Source organism: Pongo abelii, chromosome 5 (genome assembly GCF_028885655.2).
Source record: "Pongo abelii isolate AG06213 chromosome 5, NHGRI_mPonAbe1-v2.0_pri, whole genome shotgun sequence".
NCBI lineage: Eukaryota > Metazoa > Chordata > Mammalia > Primates > Hominidae > Pongo > Pongo abelii.
The window spans coordinates 83,866,617-83,892,527 of NC_071990.2; the positions used below are offsets into that span (position 1 = coordinate 83,866,617).

At 37.8% G+C, this 25,911-nt stretch overlaps 2 protein-coding genes across 35 annotated transcripts in view; one reads left to right on the plus strand and one right to left on the minus strand.

Moving 5' to 3' along the window:
• Positions 1–3,569, plus strand: part of DOP1A (DOP1 leucine zipper like protein A) — a 101,585-nt gene extending 98,016 nt beyond the window's left edge. For all 25 annotated transcript variants that reach the window (XM_054557789.2, XM_054557797.2, XM_024248112.3 and 22 more), the window contains one exon: positions 3,069–3,569. In XM_054557789.2, the coding sequence (XP_054413764.1) occupies positions 3,069–3,374 (306 nt within the window). In that variant the 3' untranslated portion in view covers positions 3,375–3,569. The remainder of the gene's footprint in view (positions 1–3,068) is intronic.
• Positions 1–25,911, minus strand: part of PGM3 (phosphoglucomutase 3) — a 45,810-nt gene that overhangs the window by 17,386 nt on the left and 2,513 nt on the right. For 4 of the 10 annotated variants that reach the window (XR_008526263.2, XR_008526265.2, XR_008526262.2 and 1 more), the window contains exons 3-13: positions 23,750–23,934; positions 22,146–22,213; positions 17,973–18,106; positions 16,863–17,058; positions 14,942–15,099; positions 13,800–13,883; positions 11,083–11,181; positions 9,505–9,618; positions 7,093–7,215; positions 5,493–5,666; positions 4,446–4,527 (exon numbers count right to left, since the gene is read on the minus strand). Coding sequence is in view for 7 of the 10 variants with exons in the window: in XM_063724889.1 (XP_063580959.1) it covers positions 4,446–4,527; positions 5,493–5,666; positions 7,093–7,215; positions 9,505–9,618; positions 11,083–11,181; positions 13,800–13,883; positions 14,942–15,099; positions 16,863–17,058; positions 17,973–18,106; positions 22,146–22,213; positions 23,750–23,934 (1,417 nt within the window). In the remaining 3 variants the exon portion in view is untranslated. Of the gene's footprint in view, positions 1–675; positions 4,528–5,492; positions 5,667–7,092; positions 7,216–9,504; positions 9,619–11,082; positions 11,182–13,799; positions 13,884–14,941; positions 15,100–16,862; positions 17,059–17,972; positions 18,107–22,145; positions 22,214–23,749; positions 23,935–25,911 lie in introns of those variants that run through there. The other 6 variants (XM_002817096.5, XM_054557811.2, XM_024248114.3 and 3 more) reach the window with 5 other exon arrangements.

Here is a 25,911-nt window from a genome sequence, read left to right on the forward strand (position 1 = left end):
AGGGAGGTAAACAGGAAGGAAGTCTTTTTTCAAGTGTAGACTGGTGAAGTCAAAGGAGAATCATTTGTATGGAAACGTTTGACTTTATTTAATATTAAGACAATACATATAGTTCTGATTAAGAGCATCAGAAACTCTGAATCAAGTGTATTCTTCTTGGTCAAGAGCTTAATAAAAGTCCCTCTCTTAAAGGCTCATCTTGGTAGGAATAGAGACAAAAGGTTACCCCATAGTTCCCTTACATTTGGAAGTTAGCTGTAGAGGGTACAAAGATATTTATTTTCCTTCAGGACAAAGTCATCTCTGTACACCCTTTATTGTTGAATTGCAGTTTGATTTAGGGGATTAGAGGTGGTATGGTACCAGTAATTGAGTAATGGTGGAAATGTGAAAGTCAGTCACAGGACTCTCATTGGTGCCAGTGTCATAGTTAAGAAAGAAAGAAAGAAAGAAAGTTTTATATATCCTATAATCTAGACTGGAAGCTAAATAATTGCTAGGAAGCAAACTTAAGTGATAGCTGTTAAGTTTTTTGGTTTGTTTTTGACCAGAGATGATGAAGAAGTAGGTGATCTTTTCTTGGTTTGCTCCTGGACTCTTCCATTTTAACTTATATTTTTAGTTTGGTGCAAAAGTAATTGCTGTTTGGGACCATGAATTTTAAGTCATTATAACTAGGTTCACACAAATCTTTATTAATTAAAATAGGAACCATTACAATCAACACATTTTTGCCAACGAGAAATGTTTGTTTATTCATGTAGCATAAAAATCCATGCTTCCAAATTTGACGAACTCTTGGAAAGCATTTTCTGCATCCTGCTAGTTGTGGAAGCAATTTCCCTGCAAAACGTTGCTGAGATGCCTAAAGAAGTGGTAGTTTGTTGGCAAGAGGTCAGGTGAATATGGCAGATGAGGCAAAACTTCATAGCCCAATTAGTTCAACTTTCGAAGCGTTGGTTGTGCAACGTGTGGCCCAGTGTTGTCATGGAAAAGAATTGGGCCCTTTCTGGTGGCCAATGCCGGCTGCAGGCATTGCAGTTTTTGGTGCATCTCATTGATTTGCTGAGCATACTTATCAGATGTAATGGTTTCACTTGGATTCAGAAAGCTGTAGTGGATCAGACTGGCAGCAAACCACCAAACAATGACCGTGACCATTTTTTGGAGCAAGTTTGGCTTTGGGAAGTGCTTTGGAGCTTCTTAGTCCAGCCACTGAGCTGGTCATCGCCAGTTGTCATATAAAATCCACCTTTTGGCACACGTCACAATCCGATCGAGAAATGGTTCATTATTGTTGCATAGAATAGAGAAGATGACACTTCAAAGATTTTTTTTATTTTTCACTCAGCTCATGAGGCACCCATTTATTGAGCTTTTTCACCTTTCCAATTTGCTTCAAATGCCGAATGACCATAAAATGGTCAACATTGAGTTCTTGGGCAGCTCTCTTATAGCTGTAAGAGGATCAGCTTCGATGATGCTCTCAATTGGTCATTATCAATTTCCAATGACTGGCCACTGCACTCCTCATCTTCAAGGCTCTTGTCTCCTTTGCAAAACTTCTTGAACCATCACGGCACTGTATCAGCACTGTATGTTCATTAGCAGTTCCTGGGCCAAATGCATTGTTGATGTTGCGTGTTGTCTCTGCTGCTTTATAACCTATTTTGAACTCAGAAAATCGCTAAATTTGATTTTTGTCTAACATCATTTCCATAGTCTAAAATAAACATAAACAGCAAGTAATAAGTCATTAGCAAAAAAGAAGTGAGAAATGTGCTTAAAATGACGTATAACATAACCACATTAATTTAAGAATGTACTCCAATATAAAACGGCAAATTTCGACAGTGCAAAAACCGCAATTACGTTTGCACCAACCTAATATTTTCCTTTTTCAGGATTTTACTTTAAAATAAGCAATAAGCTTGAGAGCACATAGAAGAAAATAAGCTGGATTTTGCATCTGCTTGACCCACTAGGAAACTAGTGATATTAAATTATTAGGTAAACAATGAAAGTTTCTGAGCAACATCTGATCTTAGAAGGCAAACTCCATTTGTTAATATGACAGATTGTAATTCTGCTTCCTAAGTCTTCATTTCTTCCTTCTGTCTAGTTCATTGCTTATTTTCATTATCTTTATTTAGTGTGGTATTGTATCTGTGATTCTGCCCAAGTTCAACCAACCTCAGTTCTCTTATCTTTCTCTAGACAGAATGATGTCTGTTGCTGTGTTGGTGTAATTCAGGTGGCTTCTCAAACTAGCCTCTTAATACCCAAATTATTTGTCTTTATATTTAGTTGACAGAGTTTTCACATACCTTCTCATATGACTTCTCTACTAAAAGGTAGTTTTAGACTGTCCCATTTTATAAGTGAGGAACCTTTGTGTATCTTGCCCAAGGATGCCATAAGTATGGCAGAGCCAGCACACTAACTCAATTCCTTTGACTCCAGGTCCAGCTTTCCTCCCTATGTTGTTTAGCACAACCCAGAAGGAGACAGCAGTGTCTCTCCTGAGGGATCCCTTCCTTTCTCTGTGATGCAGTACTGACAGTAATTATTCACTTTGGACACTGCTACCATCATGGCAAATTTAGGCCATTTAGATAAAAGGGAATTAACTAATTATAATAAAAGGGGATATATTATGAAATGTATAAAGCACTTTGCTCCTTTTTTCTGTAGTAATTTTGTGACCTAGTCCTTGGTTACAGTAGTGAGGGTTCAGAAACCTGGGAGCTTTTTGAGTAAATACAAAGCACAACATAAAACTTTTATGTTTGACTGTATTCCTGTTCAAAGCTATTTCTGTTAACTTAGCTTATCTGCACATTCTAGTTGGGAACTATTACTACAGTGTTAGACTGCTCCATATAAAACTAATAAATGGCAGTAAAAGGTCTCAGAAGCACCAAGGGTTTTGATCAGGTCAGGAGTAGAAACTTAATGTCATTTGTATTCATTTCTTGACCAATTGCCAAAGTTTATATCTTTTTAATTTTTCTAACATACCACATTGTCTGTTGTATTAATACCAGTTCACTTTTTGTTTTCTGCAGAAAAATCCAGAGGAAGACAACTCAGGGAGAACATTGGGTTGGGAGCCAGGGCACTTGCTGCTCACCATCTGCACCGTGCGCAGTATGGAGCAGCTCCTGCCGTTCTTCAATGTGCTCAGTCAAGTCTTCAACAGCAAAGTCACAAGCCGATGTGGAGGACACTCAGGGAGTCCTATCCTCTACTCAAATGCCTTTCCTAATAAGGACATGAAACTGGAGAACCACAAACCATGTTCCAGCAAAGCCAGGCAAAAAATAGAAGAGATGGTAGAAAAAGATTTTCTGGAAGGGATGATAAAAACTTGAGCACCACTGGTGGTTCCATTTAGCTTACATGTAAATGTAATTATTTAAAACACACACACTGCTCTGCGTTGTATAGTTTTTCCTTTTTTGTATGTAACAGAACACATTTCAGGTTGTATTTAATTTAAATATTTGTATATAAGAGCAAATGTCTGAATGTGGCCTGAATCAAGTTTAAATATTGTTGGCTCATACTGATTATGGTGCCTAAGAGAGCTATATATATACACACATGTAAAGTCCATTGTTTTTATTGTCCTGAGTTGTCTTAAACCTGCAAAATATACACTACCCATTTTTTTTTTCCATGGTTTCAGGCTTGGTTTAATTAAGATTGGTTGGGGATTTTTCACTTTTCCTTATTAACCATGTTCTGGTATCAGAGTGGTGTTCCTTCTCCATCAGAGGCTGGGAAACGTATTATAATTAGTTTTTCTCCCACATACCTTCACCAAGAGCAGTGAAGAATAACTGAAGGCTGGACCATGCATCCTTAAAAGTATTGCACGAGCATCTCCACCTCATTATGGAAGAGGGATGGACAACCCCCTATTCATACCTCTGAGTTCCTGATGGCATTAGTCATATAGGTAAGTCATCTAATAATCTTTCTTAAGACTCTGCAATGGAAAAACTGGTTGTATAAAGTCTTCTCTGCCTTCTCCATTTGTATCAGCAATGGGGAATGCTGCAAAACATCATCTTGCTCATGTGATGGTGATGGCAAAGATATCACAAGGAGTTGGTAATAAGATTTAATTTTCCAGTAGCCTGCATGAATTGTTCCCCACATAAAACTGTACAGTTAGTGATTGAATTGTATACTTAAGTCCCAGGATTTTACATTAGTGAGACTGAAATTAAAGATAAATTTCTTTAACAAGTGTAAGGCTTATCTATAAAGAATTATTCTGGTAGTGTTTAAGAAAAACAGATCTAGAGACAATCCAGTAGGCTGCATTGTAAACATTATGATTATAAATCTCTTAGTACTGCCATTATTATTGACAGTTTTGTAAAGACCTGTAAAAAGTCCAGTTTCTCAGGAATATGAAAATTATCTTCAGAAACCTGGTTGGGGTCTTTCTCCAATTCCTCCAGCCAGCTGAAATACTGCCAAGCTCACTTCATGTGCAAGGTGATCTGCACTTTCCTGCAAATTACATTAAAAGAGATTAGATGAGAAAGACATAGCATGTGCCTAACATGGGCAAGACCATGTTACTTGGAACTCTGGGGAAGAGAGGGGTGATTCTTGATTTTGTTTCACTAACAAATTCTAATGAAAACCTTTTTTCATCTTTCAGTAACAAATTCCAAGCCCTTAAATAAATGGAAAACAGACCAAATTCTTTTAAATAAGGTAAGTTTTTAGTCAATTCAGATGATAAAAATAGCTATCATTCCACAACTGAAAAAATTCAATAAAACTTTAGTCCACAATTGGCCTAACAGTAAGTAAGTATTACTGCTTCCGTTGCCATCTCCTCATCCATCATGGATATTCATTAGACTCTGAGATGGCTTAAGCTTCTGCAGGAAAGCTGCCAAATGTTTCCTCCTGATTCCCTATTCACCGCACTCACTGTACTCTGCCCTGGCTTTGCAAACACTTTAAGGAGTATGTGAAGAGGCCAAATAAAAATCCAGACCACAAGTCGTGACCCCTATCAGGGAAACAGGCACAGAGTAAGGCTGTCATTTAAAGGAAATATTTTGAATAACAAGAGTCCAGAATGCTATCAGTTTACTTAGAAATGAACTACAAAGCTGGTTGTTTTCATAACGTCACAAGATTATATTTTTAAAAGAAAAGGATCATCTACCTTATAGTGCGTAAACTAAGTATTTATTAGTTATTCCTGCCATGGTTAAAAATATGACACTTTCAGGAAGTCTAGAATAAGTCAAAAATATTTGGGGAAATAAACTAAGTGGGTCTAATTTTGTTAAATTGTATAATTACTGCTGGTGAAAATAATTTTGTAGTCTTAATGTGAACCTACTCAACAAAATAAAGCCTTAATCATCATAGTGAGATTCTAAAAACTATTAAAATAGTTTGCCTCCCCATCACCTAATATTAGGCTCTTTTTCAATAGAACTATCCCAGCTTACTTGTGAGTCTGCTTCTGCATATACTCGGACGACATCTTCTGTACCAGAGGGCCGGACAAAAGCTCGAGAAAGCTTGTACTTCTTCACCAGGTCATTGATTGCCTCCTGTAATCCTGGGGGTGTAACTGCTTGTCTTTCAGCATTGGTAGTGCTAATAACTCTCCTGTCTGCAACCTAAGTGCAAGCATTTCATATTTGTTACTCTATTACACTTCCTTTCAGAAGCTTAACCTGTTAAACATACATTGTACGAAAAGTGCCAGACGAAATATAAAATTACATTAAAACTTCTTTCTCCAAGGTCAGGGTAATTAATTTCAACATTTGTACAACTTTTCTCTTTTTCTTCAGTCTATAAAGAATTACCTTTGGCAAAAAATATTTCCACAAATGTTTAGAGTTACCACTAAGATAATGGCCAGTAAATACGATATGACTTTAAGTCCCATATCACACACACACACAAAAAAGTGGTAGCCCATTATATAAGAAGACCGATAAGAATCTCTTAAATATGCCAAAAATAATCTGAACAATCAGCCATTTCTGTGAACTGTGGCTTTAGTACCTCCAACTGTCTTTCACAAATTCTGTTGGTGAATGTGTAAACTGGCATAAACATGTACAGAAATCAATTAGCAATTTATCTGAATTCTCTCCCTCAGGAAGTACTCTGTGAACGAAACATAATGCAGAGTAAGTACTTTCACTTGAAATGACAGGGGATCTGAGTTTTGCTTCAAAACAATGTTGGGGCCAGGCACAGTGGCTCACACCTGTAATCCTAGCACTTTGGGAGGCCAAGGGAGAAGGATCACCTGAGCTCAGGAGTTCAAGACCAGCCTGGGCAACATAGTGAGATCTCGTCTCTAAATAAAATATACAAAAGAGGGGGTATGAAGAATGTATAGGGCAATAATTGAAATCTGTTGAAGCTGGGTACACAAAAGTTCATTATGTTGTTTCTCTACATTTATATCTATTTTTAATTCTCCATAATAAAATCTCTTTAAAAAAGTGATGCAGTCATTCATATTATTTATTATATAATAAAGTTGGAAACCAAATACTTCGCAAACAATAGAATGTTAAGTAAATGAACTTAGTTATTCTATAATTTTTTTTTCAGCAGAATACAATTAGGTATCATAAGGCCTTCTTTTTTTTTTTTTGAGATGGAGTCTCACTCTGTCGCCAGGCCAGAGTGCAATGGCATGATCTCGGCTCACTGCAACCTCTGCCTCCCAGTTCAAGCAATTCTCCTGCTTCAGCCTCCCGAGTAGCTGGGACTACAGGTGTGTGCCACCACGCCCAGCTAATTTTTGTATTTTTAGTAGAGACAGGGTTTTACCATGTTGGCCAGGCTGGTCTCAATCCCTTGACCTCATGATCCGCCTGCTTTGGCCTCCCAAAGTGCTGGGATTACAGGCATGAGCCACGAGCCACTGCGCCTGGCCCACAAGGCCTTATTTTCTATGTATCATGTGTGTATGTACAGAATGAAATAGGAAACATTTGTCAGTGAGATATAGTGAGAATTGGGATAATAGGTTTTACTTAGCTAATATTCAGAAAAGTTATTTTAAAGTTTCTCTCACACCTGAACTTTAAGTTGTCTGTTCGGAAGATCTGTATAGAGAGCATCCCACTGTTGTACAGTCAAGCCCTTCAGAGCCAAGATTGCCTCAATCACCAGCATGTCAGAAATAGCATCACCAGCTGCCTGCAAATGGGGAAACAAATGGAAGAAACCACTTAACACAAGCAAATCTTGGAAATGGATGTTTTTTCTTAGAAAACCAATCACAGTACAGGTTGAACATCCTGAATCTGAAACATGCTGAGTGCCAAAATAATCACAAGTGAAAAATTCCACACCTGGCCTCCTGTGACAGGTCAAAATGCGGGTATACAACTGCCAGGTGTGGTGGCATACACCCACAGTCCCAGCTACTCAGGAGAGGCTGAGATGGGATGATTACTTGAAGCTAAGAGTTTGAGGCTGCAGTGTGCTAACGCCTGTGAACAGCCAATGCACTCCAGCCTGGGCAACATAGCAAGACCTTGTCTCTTAATAAAAAACAAATGCACTCCTGACTTCACTGTCAAGAATTTGAAACCAGCCTGGCCAACAAGGTAAAACTCCATCTCTACTAAAAATACAAAAATTAGCTAGGTGTGGTAGTGGGCGCCTGTAATCCCATCTACTCGGGAGGCTGAGGCAGGAGAATTGCTTGAGCCCAGGAGGCAGAGGTTGCAGTCAGCCAAGATTGCACCACTGCACTCCAGCCTGGGCAACAGAGTGAGACTCCACCTCAAAACAAAACAACAACAACAACAAAAACCCACTAAAGGCAGGCCCACAGTTCATTCAGCATCCCCAAGGGAAAAAGACCCTCTCAGCCTCCTTCGGCTATGATACATCATTTCCATGCATGCCAGATATGTATCATATTTTTTACTATTAAAATACTTGTGTGTGAATAAGTGTAAAAAATGATTGCTTATTGATAGCATATAAATTCAGAGTCAAGAATGATGGTGATGCCAGACAACCACAGATTGTCCAATGGGTGGCTGAAAGAGTGACACCTTTGCTTTCTGATGGTTCAGTAGACACAAACTTTGTTTCATGCACTAAATTTACAGTATTCTATAAAACCACCTTTAATCTTATGTAACATACATGAAACAAAAGAATTTAGTGTTTTTGACTTGAGTGCCATACCCAAGATGTCACATTATATATATGCAAATATCCCAAAATCCAGTGAATCTGGAACCCAAAACACTTCTAGTCCCACGCATTTTGGATAAGGGATACTCAACCTATATCATGTGCTTTCTCACATGCAGCATGATTAAATGAAGTGTCTTTGTGGATGGATAAATACGAAAAATGAGGTGAAGATCTCCATGGAAGACAATGAAAGGTGTAACAAAGAATACTGAAACTAGCTCTTGAGAAACTTGCCTGTAGTACTCCTTATCTATAAAATGAAATTAGACTGGATAACTCTAAGGCTCAGCCTAACATTCCATCACTCATTTTTCTTTATAATTAGATCCCTTTTGAGATATTACCCCACAATGATAGAAAGCATCAAGGTAAAATGGAGAAATATGAGCTTTGGTATAAGATATAACTGAAGATAGATCTCTGTTTCTTCACTTATAAAATGGAAATTACAGTAACACCTCTCCCTGTGTTACCGTAAGGATTACACAGTAAGGTATATAAAGCGTCCAGTGGGTGCAAGACACTCAAATAATTGAATTGCTTTCCTCTACCCTGAGTACTGCTTTTCCATAGCCAAACGACACTCCAACCCCAACTAACCCACATGTATGTCCTTTGTCAATGAGACAACCAGTTATTTTTGTTTGTTTTTGAGACGGAGTCTCGCTCAGTTGCCCACGCTGGAGTGCAGTGGCGTGATCTCGGCTCACTGCAAGCTCTGCCTCCTGGGTTCACACCATGCTCCTGCCTCAGCCTCCCGAGTAGCTGGGACTACAGGTGCCCGCCACCATGCCCGGCTAATTTTTTGTATTTTTATTAGAGACGAGGTTTCACCCTGTTAGCCAGGATGGTCTCGATCTCCTGACCTCGTGATCTGCCCTCCTTGGCCTCCCAAAGGGCTGGGATTACAGGCATGAGCCACTGTGCCCGGCCTAACAACCAGTTATTTTTACTTAATTTCCTCGAGGTTTGGTTAAAAAAAAAATTAATAATATATATGTATACACTGAGTAGCTGAATCTGTGATCCTAGGTAGAAGCTACCCAATGTACTTGGAAATTTCCATCATAAGAGGTAGGGGAAGGGAAGCATATTAAAAAATGTTCTGTCATTCCATTTCATTATAAATCTCAACTGAATATACCACTATTACAAGGAAGCCACCAGGCCAGCACGTCTCCACTTTAATTTTGCATGCACCCACACTCTGTTCTGTCCATCTTCTGAATAATGTAAAGGTAACCAAGAATCCACTGCCCCATCAGTTCTGACCTGGTTAAACAAGTCAATAATGTTTTCAAGCATCTTAGCAGCTTTTCTTTTCTTATCTTCCAGTTGTTCTGCTGATTGTTTTATCTTCATTTCAACAGCTGTACTAAACAGTGCCTACAGCAAAAGCATATAAAAGCAGTCTCAAAACACTATTCAAAACCTAGTCATAAGTACTATTATTCTAGCTAACCCACTTTTCCCTCCTAGTCAATCTGGAGAAACTGAGGGGAAAAATAGTGGCAGCCTTAAAATGTATGAAATTAATGTAAGATCACATTAAAACCCAGAGGATAGTACTAGGGGAAAAAATTTTATTTGTGGATTATATAACTGGTTATAAAAATTTAAACATCTGATTACAAAGAAAACACCACCTTGACAAGAGGCGAACACACACAATAAGTTCATGTTTTCCCTTTAACCAGCTAAATCATTTCTGTGCAACCAGGTTACTTAGAGCCTGTCTGTATCCTTTTTACTTTGAAGGATATAATTCATTGCAGCTAGTACAGTTTTATTCTAAAACTTAAGGGGATGAGCTAGGCAAAATTAAGAGTTCATAGTATTCATCAAAATATGGCAAATAATGTCATGGATAGTCATTACAATATATAATTCATCATGCTCCTCAAGAGTCTTATCTCATTTGGAAATACCCATCTTTTTTGCCTTCTAGAGGCCTAATACTGAGCAAGATCAGCATACTATGCTCAACTACTTGATGAAATACATTTTTCTTGATAAAATAAGGCACAGGCTAGTCACCTGTTTTTGTAAAGTTTTACTGGAACACAACCACACAGATTCATTTAAGCTAGATCAGCAGAGTTCAGCAACAGAGACCTTATGGCCTGAAAATCCAAAAATATTTACTGTCTACCCTTTAGAAAATAATTTACCAACTTTTCCATTCGATCACTAAAGTTATATCTTAATTGCATTTTGTAGGAACTTATTTTTCCCCTTTTTATATTTATGCCCTCCAAAAGCCAATTTTAAATTAATGAGGAAAATTATTTGGCTTAGATTCAAATGTTCTGATAGCCATCTCAAGTGCATTCATTAAATAAGGTGAGTATAAAAACATTTTAAAAATATTCTGAACATTATGAATCCACAAAAAACTAAATTATACACTTTAAAATGTAATTTTATGTAAATGTAAATTGAAACATTTTATGACTATCACTAGTTACCTTAAATTCATTTTCATTTCTTATTAATTATCAACTTTCCAACACTTTGCAATTCACCATAGCGACTGAATTTTTCTTTTCCCCTCCTATGGCCAGCCGGAAAATGCATAGACAACATGCTTATAAAAAAATTAAGAACTGTAAATTTTAAAAAACTATTCAAAACACCTTAGTATATCTCTTCACATTCAAAGAATCATTACCATGTAAAAGAGAATCACAGTTTCATAATACATCAATATATAAGATAACCAAAGGATCTTTTTGTCACATCCAATTATTTCAACAAAGTACAATATTACCTATTATTACCTCCCAGATACAGAAGTCTCATCATAAAGAAAAGTGCCAGCTAAGGCCAACTATAATTAAGAGAACTTACAGTGCCATGCCCATTTGCTTCAAAATAAACTCCAATGTCAAACTCTTGAGCCTTGTGGTGCAAATGTTTTACACCAGTCTTAGTGCAATAGACAGGTACCTATAACACATGCATTTAAAGAAATACAGCAGTTACTCAGATGTCAAACGTTTCTTGCATATCTAGTATCCCAGAGATACAAAGGGGAACAAAACGTACTGGGGCCAAGTCCAGTGAGGAAGACGATTAAGCATTAAAATACAAAATGGTATGTATACAATGGAAGCACGAACACACTCTGGAAGCATGCAGCCAAGGGTAAAGCACTGTGAGAGAGATGAGGGTCTCCTTATAAGACACGAAAGATTACAAGTGCGGGCGTGACACGACCTAACTGTTTTAGAAGGCTGTTTAGCTACAGTGTGGAGAATAGCTTAGAGCAGAACTGCAAGCTTTTTCTGTAACAGGCCAGACAGTAAATATTTTAGGCTTTGCAGGCCATATGGTCTCTGTCACAATTACTCTGCCATTACAGTGCAAAAGCAGCCACAGACCATACATAAACAAATCAACATAGCTCTATTCCAATAAAACTTTGTTTACAAACAGCAGCAAGTTCAATTAGAAGGTTAAGAAATGGAATGAGGAGGCTTCTAGGACTAATCCTAGTAAGAGACAGTGGCTGGATCAGCAACAGTGAATAGGGAAAGTCATGGATGGATGGATCTGAGAGAGCTTTAAGAATGGTTAAGGAAAGATTGATAGTAGAAAAACTGCAAAAGAAAGATCAGCATTAGATTGGATGTAGGAGACCTCAGGAATGGCAAGGGCTAAAAATATTTCATCTGGAAGACAGTGAGTTGAGAAGTAACAGCTTCTTAAACTAGGTTATTTTACCTGTAATAAATGTTTAAGACAGAAAATGAAAATCCTAAAACAATAACCCAAGTACTGTGAAATAACCCAATCCCTGTGAAAGGCAGGCAAATGGGCCCCAGATGGAATCCCTTGAATGAGCTTATTATAACCATATATTAAAATCAGGTCATAAACTAGCAGCCTCAAGATATATTTCGTTTTGCCCAGCCACTGTTTCTTTTTAAACAAGTATGAAAATCACATGAAAATTCAGATTTCCTGCTTCTCTTGAAGAGTGTGACTACAGTTGACATCAGCTGGCACATACTGACCTGTTTTTAGCCCCCTGCTGCCCTCATTCACTTTACCTGTCCAAATCCTGCAGGAATCTGACTTTATAATTCCTGCTTTCTAGAGAATGGAAAGGTAACTAAAACTAGTATAAATGCCAGAACGAGGTACAAAATGAGGTACAAAAAAGTTGGAAAACTTCTCGTTAATGAGAAAGTAGAGGCAAACAGGCTTCCAGTTTTGTCCATGAACCCTGGTAACTCTCCGAGCAAGTAGTGTGGTGCCAAGGGTGGTCATCTGGTGGACACCGGGGAAATAATTAGAAACAGAATCTCCCACCACCCCAGAAAACCTCTCCAAAAAAAAAGAAGGGCAAGAAACAGTTTTTTATTACTGAATAAGTATTAAGCCAAACTGATGTTCAATCACAGGCTAATTTGCTAAGAGACAGCAAAGATAAACGCTCACCCTTTAATATAGCCAAGCAGACATATTCCAATCCAATTTCCTAAGACAAAAGATGGCTAATGACAAAAATTCTCTCCTTGACCAAACTTTATTCAGGCTTAGGTGGGCCTGACTAGGCCTTGTCCTTAGGCATGTCTTCCAATAGCCTGATTTTAATAAGAGTCATGCTAAGTGAGCTTAGCGAGAATCCCTCATCCTGATACATGACCACTCTTGACATCTGACCTGAGTTCTCATTCTCCACCATCCCCCAGGTAATATGTGACTGCCCTGGCCTACCTTCAGCAAAAGTCCTGTTAGATCAGTTTAGCCAAAATACCACCCACTTACCCTCATGTTTCCTCTCAGTAATTTTTCATCCACTGACCACCACCCACCCACCACACACCCTGCTACTTGGCTATAAAGCCCCACTTTTCCTTACTATATTTGGAGTTGAGCCCAATCTTTCTCCTACCACTGGAAAACTCCATCACATTAGTCCCTGTACCTATCACAACAGTCCTGAATCAAGTCTGCCTTACCATTTTAACAAGTGTCATGAATTATTTTTTTCTTTAACACTAGTCCTCAAATAGGAAAACTTGACAACACCATTTGTCACACACGTGGTTTATCCTAAATTTACTTGGTAATAGGGATGGCCACCTGTGTTAACTGCCCTTCTCTAAGGGAGTAATAGAACTTTTCATACCTGTGACAGACAGATAGTTACAAATTGGATGCAAACACCTAACTTAAACTCTACTGAGACTGGGAGATAGGTGAGCTATCTTCCTTGATGTTTACATTTGAAATTGGTGACTCTAGGCCCTTAAAAAAAAATATTCCTGAGCTATAAAACTGGCTTATTAGGCCTTTAGAAAGATTTACATTCATTACAAAGGCACAGAGAAAGAATTCCAAGTTTTCTAAAGGAAAACTCCAAGAAAAGTAAGGAAAGAAGTTTTCCTTTATTCATCAAGGACAACTAAATTTTTTATTTATTTCTCTTTACCTTTACATGAACAGCAGCTCAGCTTCATGCACTACAACATAATCACTTTTATGAGGGCAGTATCTTCCTCACAGAAACATGTTCTTAATTAAGAAACTACCAGAAAACAAAAATGATTCAATACCTTCATAACTTCTTCAAGATACCGTGTTGAACTTCCATTTGCATATGCAGTTTGTACAACACCAATATTCAAACTTTCTCCAATCTAGACAAAAACAATGATACTTAACTTGCCATCAAAAGTATGGTCTACAAAAACAAATATAATGAGAGTTCTAAAGGCTAACAAAATTATCAGCCAGTTCAGTTGTGCCTTAGTTTATGCCATAAATGTCTGACTGAAAATTTACATGTATGCCAGGAAAAAAGCCTAAAATACATTTGAACACTATTTAAAGCAATTCTATGAGAATTCCTCTTTTAAGAAGCCTGTATCTCCTGATCTTCACCTCTTTAATTTTTTAAATAAAAGTATCTGGCGAGGCACGGTGGCTCACGCCTGTAATCCCAGCACTTTGGGAGGCCAAGGTGGGTGGATCACCTGAGGTCAAGAGTTTGAGACCAGCCTGGCCAACATGGTGAAACCACATCTCTACTAAAAATACAAAAATTACCCAGGTGTGGTGGCGTGCATCTGTAATCCCAGCTACTTGGGAGGCTGAGGCAGAAGAATTGCTTGAGCCCAGGAGGCAGAGGTTGCAATGAGCGGAGATCGAGATCCTGCCCCTGCACTCCAGCCTGGGCGACAGAGCAACACTGTCTCAAAAAAAAGAACAAAAAGTATCTATTGAATTCTTAAAGTATGCTGTTTCCACATTATAATAATTTCCAGTTATATTGTGTACTTAAAGCTAGCCTGAGATTTATTTCTAAAATAGCAAAATGAAACAAATCTCACATTACTAAGCTTATCATGATCAGTTAATATATCAGATGATGAGATTTCCTATTAGAATTTAGGGCTTTTATGGAGTGACCACAGAACTGTCATCAAAGTTTCAATTATGATGGAAGCAAAACTTCCTAAAGCTTCAGATCACAAAACTCGGCCAGTATAAGGAGGAAAAGAGTACCTTCAGGTTCCAAAGCCAATGCCTCAAATGTTCAAATGACTGGGTATTACCACTGCTTTTTTTTAAATTTTCTGCCCACTAATGTAAAGAATTTGTCATAAATTGTGCCCTTCTGACAAATGATTGTAAAATATGGAACTATTTCACTACTAAGTCTTGTTTTAGAGGGTAGCCAATCCCCCCACCATACCTCCACCAGGAGCTCTTTAAGGAAACTGCTAATTAACGTTGCTATCTTGTCTCCATCTATGAGATGAAAGTGGCCATCTGCATCATGGTAGTAATAAACAATTCTGTCTGCATCTCCATCAAAAGAACAGCATCTTTCATTGGACTTAATTTCCATTCCTAGCACACAGGATAATTTAACATGCATTTCAGTCTAAGAATTTATTATAAAGAGTTTTAGAATTTTCTCTTAAAATTATCCACCTAAAAATCAATATCTTAATCTTAAATAGTGTATAATCTTTGAATAGTACGTAGTTTATTAGTGGTTTTTACAGGACAAATTCACTGCAAAGTGAAAAAAGGAGCATTTAAAATCTATGCTGAAATTTGCTATAATACTACCATAAAATTCCATTTTATAAGCAGGTTGGTTTGGCTAGACAGGTGTCCCATAAACATTTTTTGAAAGCTACAAGTATTTCTGAATGTAATTTACCTAGGACCATGATCTCCTTTACATAGAAAAATAATCAGCACTAGATGATGTATGTGCTTTGATTCTAACAGAAATGATTTTTATTTGTTCATACCACCAATAAAAAGAAACACTGGTAATTAAGAGCAAAGAATTATAACTTTGAGAGATAACTGGCCTGTGAAATTTACATAAAGTTGCTGAAATCTCAGCAATTGTCACATCAAATTTATTAGAAAATTTGGCTATTCCTTAGCCATGACAGCAGCAGAGTGACAAATCCAACATGAGACAACTAAGAAGTAAAAGGCTTTTGTCAGGAATGGGATCATAAGATTGAAGAAAGGACATGATGCAAGCTTCAGGAAAGCAAGGACTATGGTTTTGTTCATACTGTAGTCCCAAAGCCTAGAGCATAGAGAGTAAGAGCTCAGTATTTAATAAATGGATAAATAAGTGGCAGAACTGAACTGTCAGGTAAATGTCAAAACAAGCAATTCAATGAAAAGGAGCTCAAATTGGTTGACTACACTGACATTTTAAATGCTTACTAAGTAAGGCATAATAACGTGAATGAATGAGGCAACTGGATGAAGTCTGTAGAGTTCCAGAATGCATGTCCTATTTAAGGGGGGCAGCATCTATCTGACTGCAGTGGACTAATGCCATGTGTGAACATTTTCTGATTTTGGTAAAGAGATGCTAGAGATTCCAATATATAAGAGAAGTCACGGAATTTTTAAACAGTGGCACACAGACAAACACACAAATGCAGCCGGCCAAACAAAACATATCTGCAAGTCAGGTTTGGCCTAAGCAAATAATTTAGGGTCTATAATGCAGATAAATCCAGAACACCTCCTACTACAACTAAAATCTGAAGAAAAGTCTTCCTCCTATTCTGCACTGAGTGGAAAACACTGATTGCTAACAACTGTATAAGCAGAGTTACATTTGCTTTCCGTAGTATATTTAATTCAGATAAGGTATCTAATAATACTTACTATGCTCCCCTCTAGATCTGTGATTCTCAAAAAGGGATCCCCAGACAAGCACTGTGAACAAAGCCTACAAACTTGACAGAAATGCAAATTTCTATCATATGCAAATCTTATGCTAGACCTCCAGAAACTCAGAAGTGGAGCCCAGGAATCTGTGTGCTAACAAGCCCTCAAAGTGATTCTGACGCATGCCAGTTTGAGAACCACTGCTCTAGAATGCCATTTCCTGACTTTGTTTTCCCCACCTGATTTCCTGTAGACTATGAGGAGTGGTGTGATTTACAGGCAGAGAGAGCAGACCATGTTTCAATGGCTGTGAGAGTGGGAAGATTTCTCAATGTCTAAATGTGGCAGAGCCAGGAATAGCTGCAAGATTCTTAACTCACTTTTCCACCTTAGTTTATAAGTGAGATTGGCTTCAAAGAGCATTAAAAACAAATTTTTACAGTGCTAGTACGACATACCCTGTGGAGGTTTCTGATGACTTTTCACAAAGTCAGCTCCACATAAATGATTGAGTTTGCCCTTGGACCCATCATTAAACAGCTGAACTGACAGGCCCTGTGAGAAGTAGTGTTCCATTTCCCTTAGCTTCAGGGCCCCTATGCCATTTGCACAGTCGACCTTAAGTGATCTGTATTCATCTCCACTGCAGGAAGCCTACAAAGGAAAAAGACACATGGAAGAAAAATTTCAAGTTATAAAAATAAATGTGAAATATAAAGCATATATACATATATGCACATGTAAATATTCAGTTAACTCATTTTAATTTTTAAATTTTATCAATTATAATTGTTTTAATTTTTCAATTTTTAAAATTATAAAACACTAAAGTAAAATTTAAAAACACCTAGAACAATAGAACAGTTTCGCTGATTGAACAACTTATAGCATAGAGCTTTATTAGAATTTATTCTCAATTAATAGGGTCTCTTAAAAGTAATATTACAAGGCAGCCATTCAAATGCAAGAATAAGCACACAGACAAATGGGCAGTAATGGTATGTCATTCTTTTTATAGTATGTGACATCATCATCAGGCAGATTTGTTTTTTTTTCTAATTGTCTCCTCTCCCAGCTATCCTCACCCCAAATTATAAGTTCTATGAGAGCAAGGGCTTTTAGTTAATTATGCCTGGTAAGGACATACACTCAATATTTGTTGATCAAATGAATTATACTTCTCAAATCTCTCCACATTTAACAAGCCAATATACCTAGAAGAAAATCTCAATAGTAGATGCCTCAGGTATTAAGCCAACAGCACCTACATTAACTAAGATCAAATTCATCTGAATGAATACTTATGATACCATCGTCAAGACCCCCACCATGTTTTCTTCCCCAAAGGATCTCAGAATGTACTACGTGTTTTGCCAAGTAAACGCCAATGTAAGTTAGCAGGATACATAGACCAGAACCTTGTGTAGCCCTAGAGAAAAACAAAAAAGGAGATATGCAGCATCTTTGGAAAAGGAAAGAGGAGGCATGACAAACAAGATAATTTGTTCAGTAGACCATGTTACTTTATTCATTTGTTTAACTCTAACCATGTTCAATAAACTTTTCACCTGTTTGGTGAGTTCCACAAAAGCCTTAGAGAGTTTCTGGTAGTAACCTTCTATAGTTGCCTTTCCGTATCGGCCACCCGTGTTTCGACAATACACCATGTAGTGCAGCTGGGGTGTTGTTAACAAGCCATAATCTGTCATAGAAATACAAAAAGCAATTCACCGCATTTCTTAACAAAGAGAAAAAAGTTTAAATGCATTCATGCATAGGAATTTCAGGGTGACAAATCCTTTTGTGTCATCTCAGACATCTTAGAAAACATAAAAATGATCTTAAAAAGAAATATAAATGACTATAAGAAGCCAAAAAACCAATCATTACATATAAACAGGTAACAATGTAAACATAAAGCAATACAGACAAGTAAATAATTGAGTTATGTTTCCAGTAACATTGCAAACTACATAATTCAGATGAATCATCCTCCTGGAAACAACCAAAATGCTAGATAAAAGACAAAAACCTCCTTTTAAAAAGAACTACAGTGCTGAAAAGTTACAGAATTATCAGGCCAAAACATACCTGAAGGCAAGAACTCCAAGATCTAAGCTAGTTCGGAAGCCAGTTTTGTTCTGAAGTTATTCCTCTAAACTAGAAATTGAGCTACCGTTTTCAAGCAAAAAAAGCCCATGCTGATCTAAGATGCAGAACCCAGTAGAAGACCAGACTCTCATGAAGTTGAAATCCCAAAGAACTATATCTTCAGTCCAAGGATGAGTCAGAAATTAATCACCCCATGTCACCACTCCCAGGACAGTTATCTTAACACTGAGCAGGGAAGAGGGGAAAACCCATTCTTGAAGAGCTGTTACCAAGCACAGGCCCTTGCATGGACTTCCTGCCCAAACATACATAACCACAGAAGTCCAAAGGAACTTTGTCATTAATTTTTTTTTTTTTTTTTGAGATGGAGTTTCACCGTATCGCTCAGGTTGGAGTGCAATGGCGCAATCTCAGCTCATTACAACCTCCACCTCCCAGCCTCAAGTGATTCTCCTGCCAAGTAGCTAGGATTACAGGCATCCACTACCACGCCCAGCTAATTTTTGTATTTTTAGTAGAGACAGGGTTTCATCATGTTGGCCAGACTGGTCTCAAACTCCTGACCTCAAATGATCCACCCACCTCATACTCCCAAAATGCTGGGATTACAGGCATGAGCCACCATGCCCGGCCTGTCATGAATCAATGTAAAGTGAACCCAGCCAGTGCCCCAGGTACCCAGCAGAAGCCAAAGACTAAACTTTAGCAAAGGACTATACTTTCACTGTAAACCTCAAAAACATCCCATAATTTTCAAAAAAAAAAAGAAAGAAAGAAAACCAGCTTACAGTTAAACATAGCTAACATATAAGAAAAGCACCATGAGCAAAAAACAAAGAAAAATGGATAGCAAAGATGGACCAGTAACCAATAAGTAAATACTCAGTGACTAAACCTGTCAGTTGGACCTGAACCTCAAACACAAGAATTTGACTGGAGGCAAAAAGGAGTCACTTTAAATTCTTGAGCCCTGAAGTTATTTAACAGAAATGGTACCTTATGAAGGCAACCTTAGCTCTGGTATAATGATGAGATGGGAGGAGATGGAGAAGCTCAAAAAATACCAATAAGAGCTTAGATTAGTTTAATGGAAGTGTTTACTAGAGGAACCCATTATTCTAAAAGACCTGCTAAAGGAAGAAACAAAATAATTTTGTGACCAATATCAAAATTACCAAATAAACATTTACTAAATGCCTAGTATGTATACCCAGTGAAAAGCATTTTCTATCCAACTCATCAACTCAGAAACCTGCATGTGTTCTTCACAGTTCTGTTCTCCCCACATATCACAAAATCCTTTGAATGCAATACCAATTTTTCAAGAGTGGCCTAGCTGGTCTGTTTCCCTTTCTTACAACTCTCCTTTCCCTTCTCTCTACGACAAACAGAGGGACTGGCTTAAATGGAAATGTGATCATATCACTCTGTTGCATAAAATCCTTCAATGGAGTCCCATTGCATCTGGAATAAAGCCCAAGTTCTTGCCATGACCTCCAAGATTTGTATGAATTAGCCCCACCTTACCTCCCTACTCTCTTCTCCTAGCCCCCATTCTCCCTATGTTGCAGCCACATTAACCTTTTTTCATTTACTGAAATACACTAAGCTGAAGAGAGAAATGAAGGAAAGGTTAAAAAAATTACTCTCAACTTCTTCTAGACTAAAACACTAGGAGAGTGATGGTTCTAGCGATAGAATGAAAATGCTGAAAAAGACAACCATTCTGGGGATGATAGAATACAGTTTGGGGCAGGGTGAACATGAGAAAGAAGCAGGCCACCTAAGGGAAGACACCACTCAGACCAATGCTTTACAAATTGCAGGCCACAGCCTGCCAATGGGCCATGGAATTTACTTAGTGAGACACAGCCAGCATTTGTGCATTTTAAACAGATGATTGCATGTCATGTAGGATGGATGAGCACTGTTTATTGAAACTATTATTTCAGTTATACACACAAGCACACATTGACATGTCATGACACATAATGGGTTTCTTACTATGGGTTGTGATACACAGTGAAACAGAAATAGACTACTAGAGGGATGTACACAGCAGGTAGTAAAACATGTTTGATGAATTAACAAATGAAAGAGGCCGGTCGCAGTGGCTCATGCCTGTAATCCCAGCACTTTGTGAGGCCGAGGCAGGCGGATCACGAGGTCAGGAGATTGAGACCAGTCTGGCCAACATAATGAAACCCCGTCTCTACTAATACAAAAATTATCCAGGTGTGGTGGCATGTGCCTGTAATCCCAGCTACTCGGGAGGCTGAGGCAGGAGAATCACTTGAACCAGGGAGTCAGAAGTTGCAGTGAGCCAAGATCGAGCCTCTGCACTCCAGCCTGGCGACAAAGTGAGACTCCATCTCAAACAATAAATAAATAAGTAAGTAAGTAAATAAATAAATAAATAAATAAATGAAAAAAGGTAGCTCAAGCTATGGCAGTAGAGATAATCATTCAGAAATCATGCAGAATGAAAGAGGGTCCCGAGGAATGCCCTCCCCAAAAGAGACACAAGAGGAGCCAACAGAGAAGACCAATATGGAATAGTGGCCAAGCAAGTAGAAGCTCAAAGAAAGAGCTTTAACATTATGGAAAGCTACAAAGACTTCAACTGTAAGACCTTTAAAGCATAAATTATTAAAATTATTCTTAGATCACAGCCCCCTCTGAGTATCTGAGGAGAGGTACGTGTGCACTCCCTGGGAAAGTGCTTGTGCTGGCAACACTCTGTACATCGTATCATGATGTCCACAGGTCCTCTGCAGCTTTCCCAGACATGCCATAGAGGTCCCTGGTTAAGAATCCCTACTTTACAATATCCACCAGATTTGGCAATAACAATGCAGATGGATGTCAGGGGTGGGCTGGGGAGACATTTATTTCAAGGAGAGGTAAGGATAGAGACTCACCTGCAGAAGGCTGAAGAATGACAGAAGAGAAGGAAACAGAGAAGGTAAGCAGAGCTAGCCCTCAGCAGAGGCCAGACTGACCGTGCAGGAAGGGAACACAGTTGGAACTGAGAGGAGGTTTCAAAGGTCAAGAGTGGATGTTTGTTTTAATGACAAAGATCTCACACCAGGAAAATATTCACCTCAAAACATGGTGGAGGCAGTGCCTTCACAACAGACACAATGTGAGAAGGGGATCCTAGTCTGTTTTGTTTCACTTAATTCTCTGTCATTTGATATAACATAAAGAACTACCTGTCAAAAATATTTCCCATCACTACTTGACAGGTAACAGCTGATTTCACAGGAAACCAGCTATTAGGGAAGACCTAATATTGATAAAAGCTCCCCAGAATGATCATCTTCAAGTACTTAAAAAGGTTTTAATTTGAGGAAATTCAGCCTTACCAAAGTAAAGGAAGTTGTATTAGTTCAGAATTTCCCAGCTATAATCTCCTATAGTACTACCATAGGTAAGACAAAACATGCCTGCCCAGAAACGACCTGGAAGATTATTTTTAAAGTTAGTATTTTGTATCTAGGAGTTCATTTTTTAAACATTTTTTGTTCATCTGTATTTTCAAACTTTTCTAAACAAATATACATTACTTTTGTAAATTAAAGTTTTTTAAAGATTAGTTTAATTTCCAACTCAGGATAACTACATACCATGGAATTGACCTCCTAGAACAGTCACACCATCTATTACAGATTGTGAAAGTTTCTCACTGCTGGGCCTAGGAAAGAAAAGGAAGAAAATAATATATCCCATCCTGAAACTGGCAGGGTTGCTGGTTCTGCAAGCAAATGCAAAAATTACATGCTATAAATTTCAAAATAGCAAGTTCCTGGTATCTGAACTGAAAGCTATAAACTCTAAAGATAACTGGTAAATTATAAGCATTTTCCAGTAGCCTTTCACAATCTAGTTCTAGGAAAAATTTTGGCTTTTAAATGAATTGATAAAATAGATATAAAGGACACTCTAACCACAGCATACCCAAATACCTTTTCAAGTTTGACTACAGCAACATGTCTGAACTCTAAGAACAGTAACAATAAACACTGAATATACACAGTGTGTATAAGACAGTACTTGTATTAAGCCACCAAGGATATAGAACCTGTTTTCCATTTTGTAAAGTCAGAACAAATTATCTATCTGAAAATAAAACAGATTACAAAACTGCCTTAGCCAGGCACAGTGGCTCACACCTGTAATCCCAGCACTTTGGGAGGCCGAAGCGGGTGGATCATGAGATCGAGACCATCCTGGCCAACATGGTGAAACCCCGTCTCTACTAAAAATACAAAAATTAGCTGGGCGTGGTGGCGCACACCTGTAGTCCCAGCTATTCGGGAGGCTGAGGCAGGAGAATCGCTTGACCCTGGGAGGCGGAGGGTGCAATGAGCCAAGACTGTGCCACTAAACTCCAGCCTGGTGACAGAGCGAGACTCCGTCTCAAAAAAATAAAAAATAAAATAAAAACTGCCTTGTAGGAAAAGATGTTTCATCACTTAGATTAGTTAATAGTTAAGAACCAAATACATGTGGGATGGCTTTACTGTGGTGCGATAATTTACTTCAGAACATAAGTTACTCTGCTACCATCATCGGTATCTGGAAAACCCTCTGGTAACACAACAGAGGGTAAAAAAACCAGTCCAGGTATTGGAGATTGAGTAGAAATTTCCTTTTGAAATAATCTCAGGTTAAAACCAGATCTTATGCAAAAGGAAATGCCACTGTTGCAAAGTATACTTTTCATCTAATATTTTACAAAAAGACATTTTTGTTAAGAAAGGCAAAAGCTGCAAAATAGAACTATGTGGAAAGTAATATTGTAGTTTACAGTAAGCTCCAGCATGGGAAAATGATATAAATATTTGAAACAATAATAACACAGATTACAAAGTAAATCTTTAAAAATAATGAGTTCAAATCATGTGTTGACTCTGTAGGGAAAAAAAAATAAACCTACAGAGGGGGTGGGAGACATTTATTGAGTGTTTCTCTTGTGTCAGGAAGTATTTTACATACATTATTCTGCAGCTTGGGTTTTGGAGTAGAGTTTTGAACCAGAGTCAGACTCCAAACCCCAAGCTGCAGTAGTGACTTAGCTACTACATCCTACTAAAAAGGCCAGGCAGGTAGACATGCAACTCAGGGTAGTTCCACTCTACTTCTTTCCATTTGTCTTGGATTAAAACTGATACAATCATTTATATCACGTTCCCAAAGCTTTTTTTTTACCAGTAACTCTTATCATCACCTGGTATCTCTACCAATAACTACAAAGGCATCTTGTTGCAAATTCACAGCTTCTTTCTCGCTGATGTCAATAAGCACTCTCTGCATATCTTGTTCCTCAGCATTTGCTAAACAGGTGGCATGTTCCTCCCAGGATGGTGCCAACATTTCACCCAAAGGATCAACCAATTTTACACCATTGTCTTCCTTAAAAGAAAAACAAACAATGAGCAATCTGTGCATACTCATGAGGCTGAGTTGAGAACAGAACTCAAAAGCTGTTTCCCTTCAGCCAAAGACAGTGATGGCTGAGCAGCTTCAACAATAAACACCAAATATTAATACTGGACCCTGGATTAGGTATTTTATATATATATATACCTCATTAAATCCTCATGACACACATAAATCAATTAAACTAATAATCCTATTTTTACTTCAATCTTACTTTGAGAAAACTGAGCTTCAGAGAGGTTAGGTAATTTGCTTATGATCATACAGCTAACAAATGTCAGTACTGATATTAAAACAGCAAGTCTATCTTACTCGCCTAAAAACACTATGCCACACTAGCCTTTGTAAAAGGCTGTGATCTGTGCATCCACTATCAATAAACTGACTAGGGCACAAGTGGAGCAGAATAAGGGCACACAGAGATCCTTCTCACTATGACTTGGAACTCCAAGAACACACCAGCCAGCTTGTCAACCAGCAGGTAGGACAGAAACTGAAAACTGCCTCCCAACACTGTTCTGCTCAAATTCGTGGAAAGAAAATGTAGTTCACAGTGACTGTCACCTGAAAGAAAAGAGAACCGTTTTGAGAAGTGCCTCTGAACTAGCAATAAATGTAGGGCTCTTCCTAGAAGTCAATCAGTCAATCAATTACGGTGACTTACATATTTAGACATTTACACATTTATAGTGATCACGTATTTGGACAAGCAATGCCCTTGTTTGGGGGAAGAGGAGGTTACAATCCTTCACAGACCTATACCACTTTAACCATGCTGCTGATTTAGCTACAAAGGCAAAAATCCCACAGCCCCAGCAATCAAATAGAAGCATATTATTCAAACCCTGTATTAATGGTCTATAGATAATAAAGAATAACTACATTGTGTCAAGAGGTTGGCTAAGATATAGAAACAACGTAAGTGCTCATAAACAGATAAATGGATGAAGAAAATGTAGTATATATACACAATAGAATATTATTCAGCCTTAAAAAAGAAATACTGCCATTTGCATCATGGTTGAATCTGGAAGACATTATGCTAAGTTAAATAAGCCAGACACATGAAGACAAATACTGCAGGCTCATAACATACATGTGTTATGTAAAAAAGTGGAACTCATAGAAACAGAGAGTAGTATGGTGGCAGCTAGAGGGTAAGGGAAATGGGGAGATAATGGCCAATGGGCATAAACTTGCAGTTATAAGATGAATAAGTTCTGGAAGACTAATGTACAGCATGGTGACTATAGTTCATAATAATATATATTGAAAATGTGTTGAGAGTACATCTTAAGTATTCTCACCACAAAACAAGGTAACTATGTGAGGTAATGGATATGTTAATTAGCCTGATAGTTGTATACATATATCAAAACATGGTGTTGTATGACTTGAATTATACAATTTTTATCACTTATACCTCAATAAAGCTGAAAAAATAATTGTGTCAAAAAGAATACTTTGATTAAAATCTAACTGTCACAAAGACTAGAACCATCAGGCGTCATCAATATTCTGCCAAAGCTCACCTGTTTGTTCATTCAGAACAAGAAATTATTGCCGAGCTATAAAAACCTGTCTGAAAATGTTCAAAATGTTTCTTTTCAAATCTTTACCCTTCCCCACCCATCCCCAATATCTTTAATCACTGCTAGGTTAACAAAGGAAACAATTTTCAATTACTGAAAATGTCTTAAATCAATAAATTTGGAAGGACGTTGTTATTTCTCTAATACGGACACTCCAAAAAATGACAGTATCTTTTCATTCTTTCCACACCCTTAGGAATCACGAGCTTAATGATCATGCTCTTAAAAAAAAAAAAAGTTGTTTCACATCCAAAGCACATATAAATGAGAAGGCACATTCCTAGAATTAGAATTTGTACTTCAGGTCAAATTGCTCAGACACTAAGGCCTGGTCTTGTAAATAATGGTCTGCTTTATC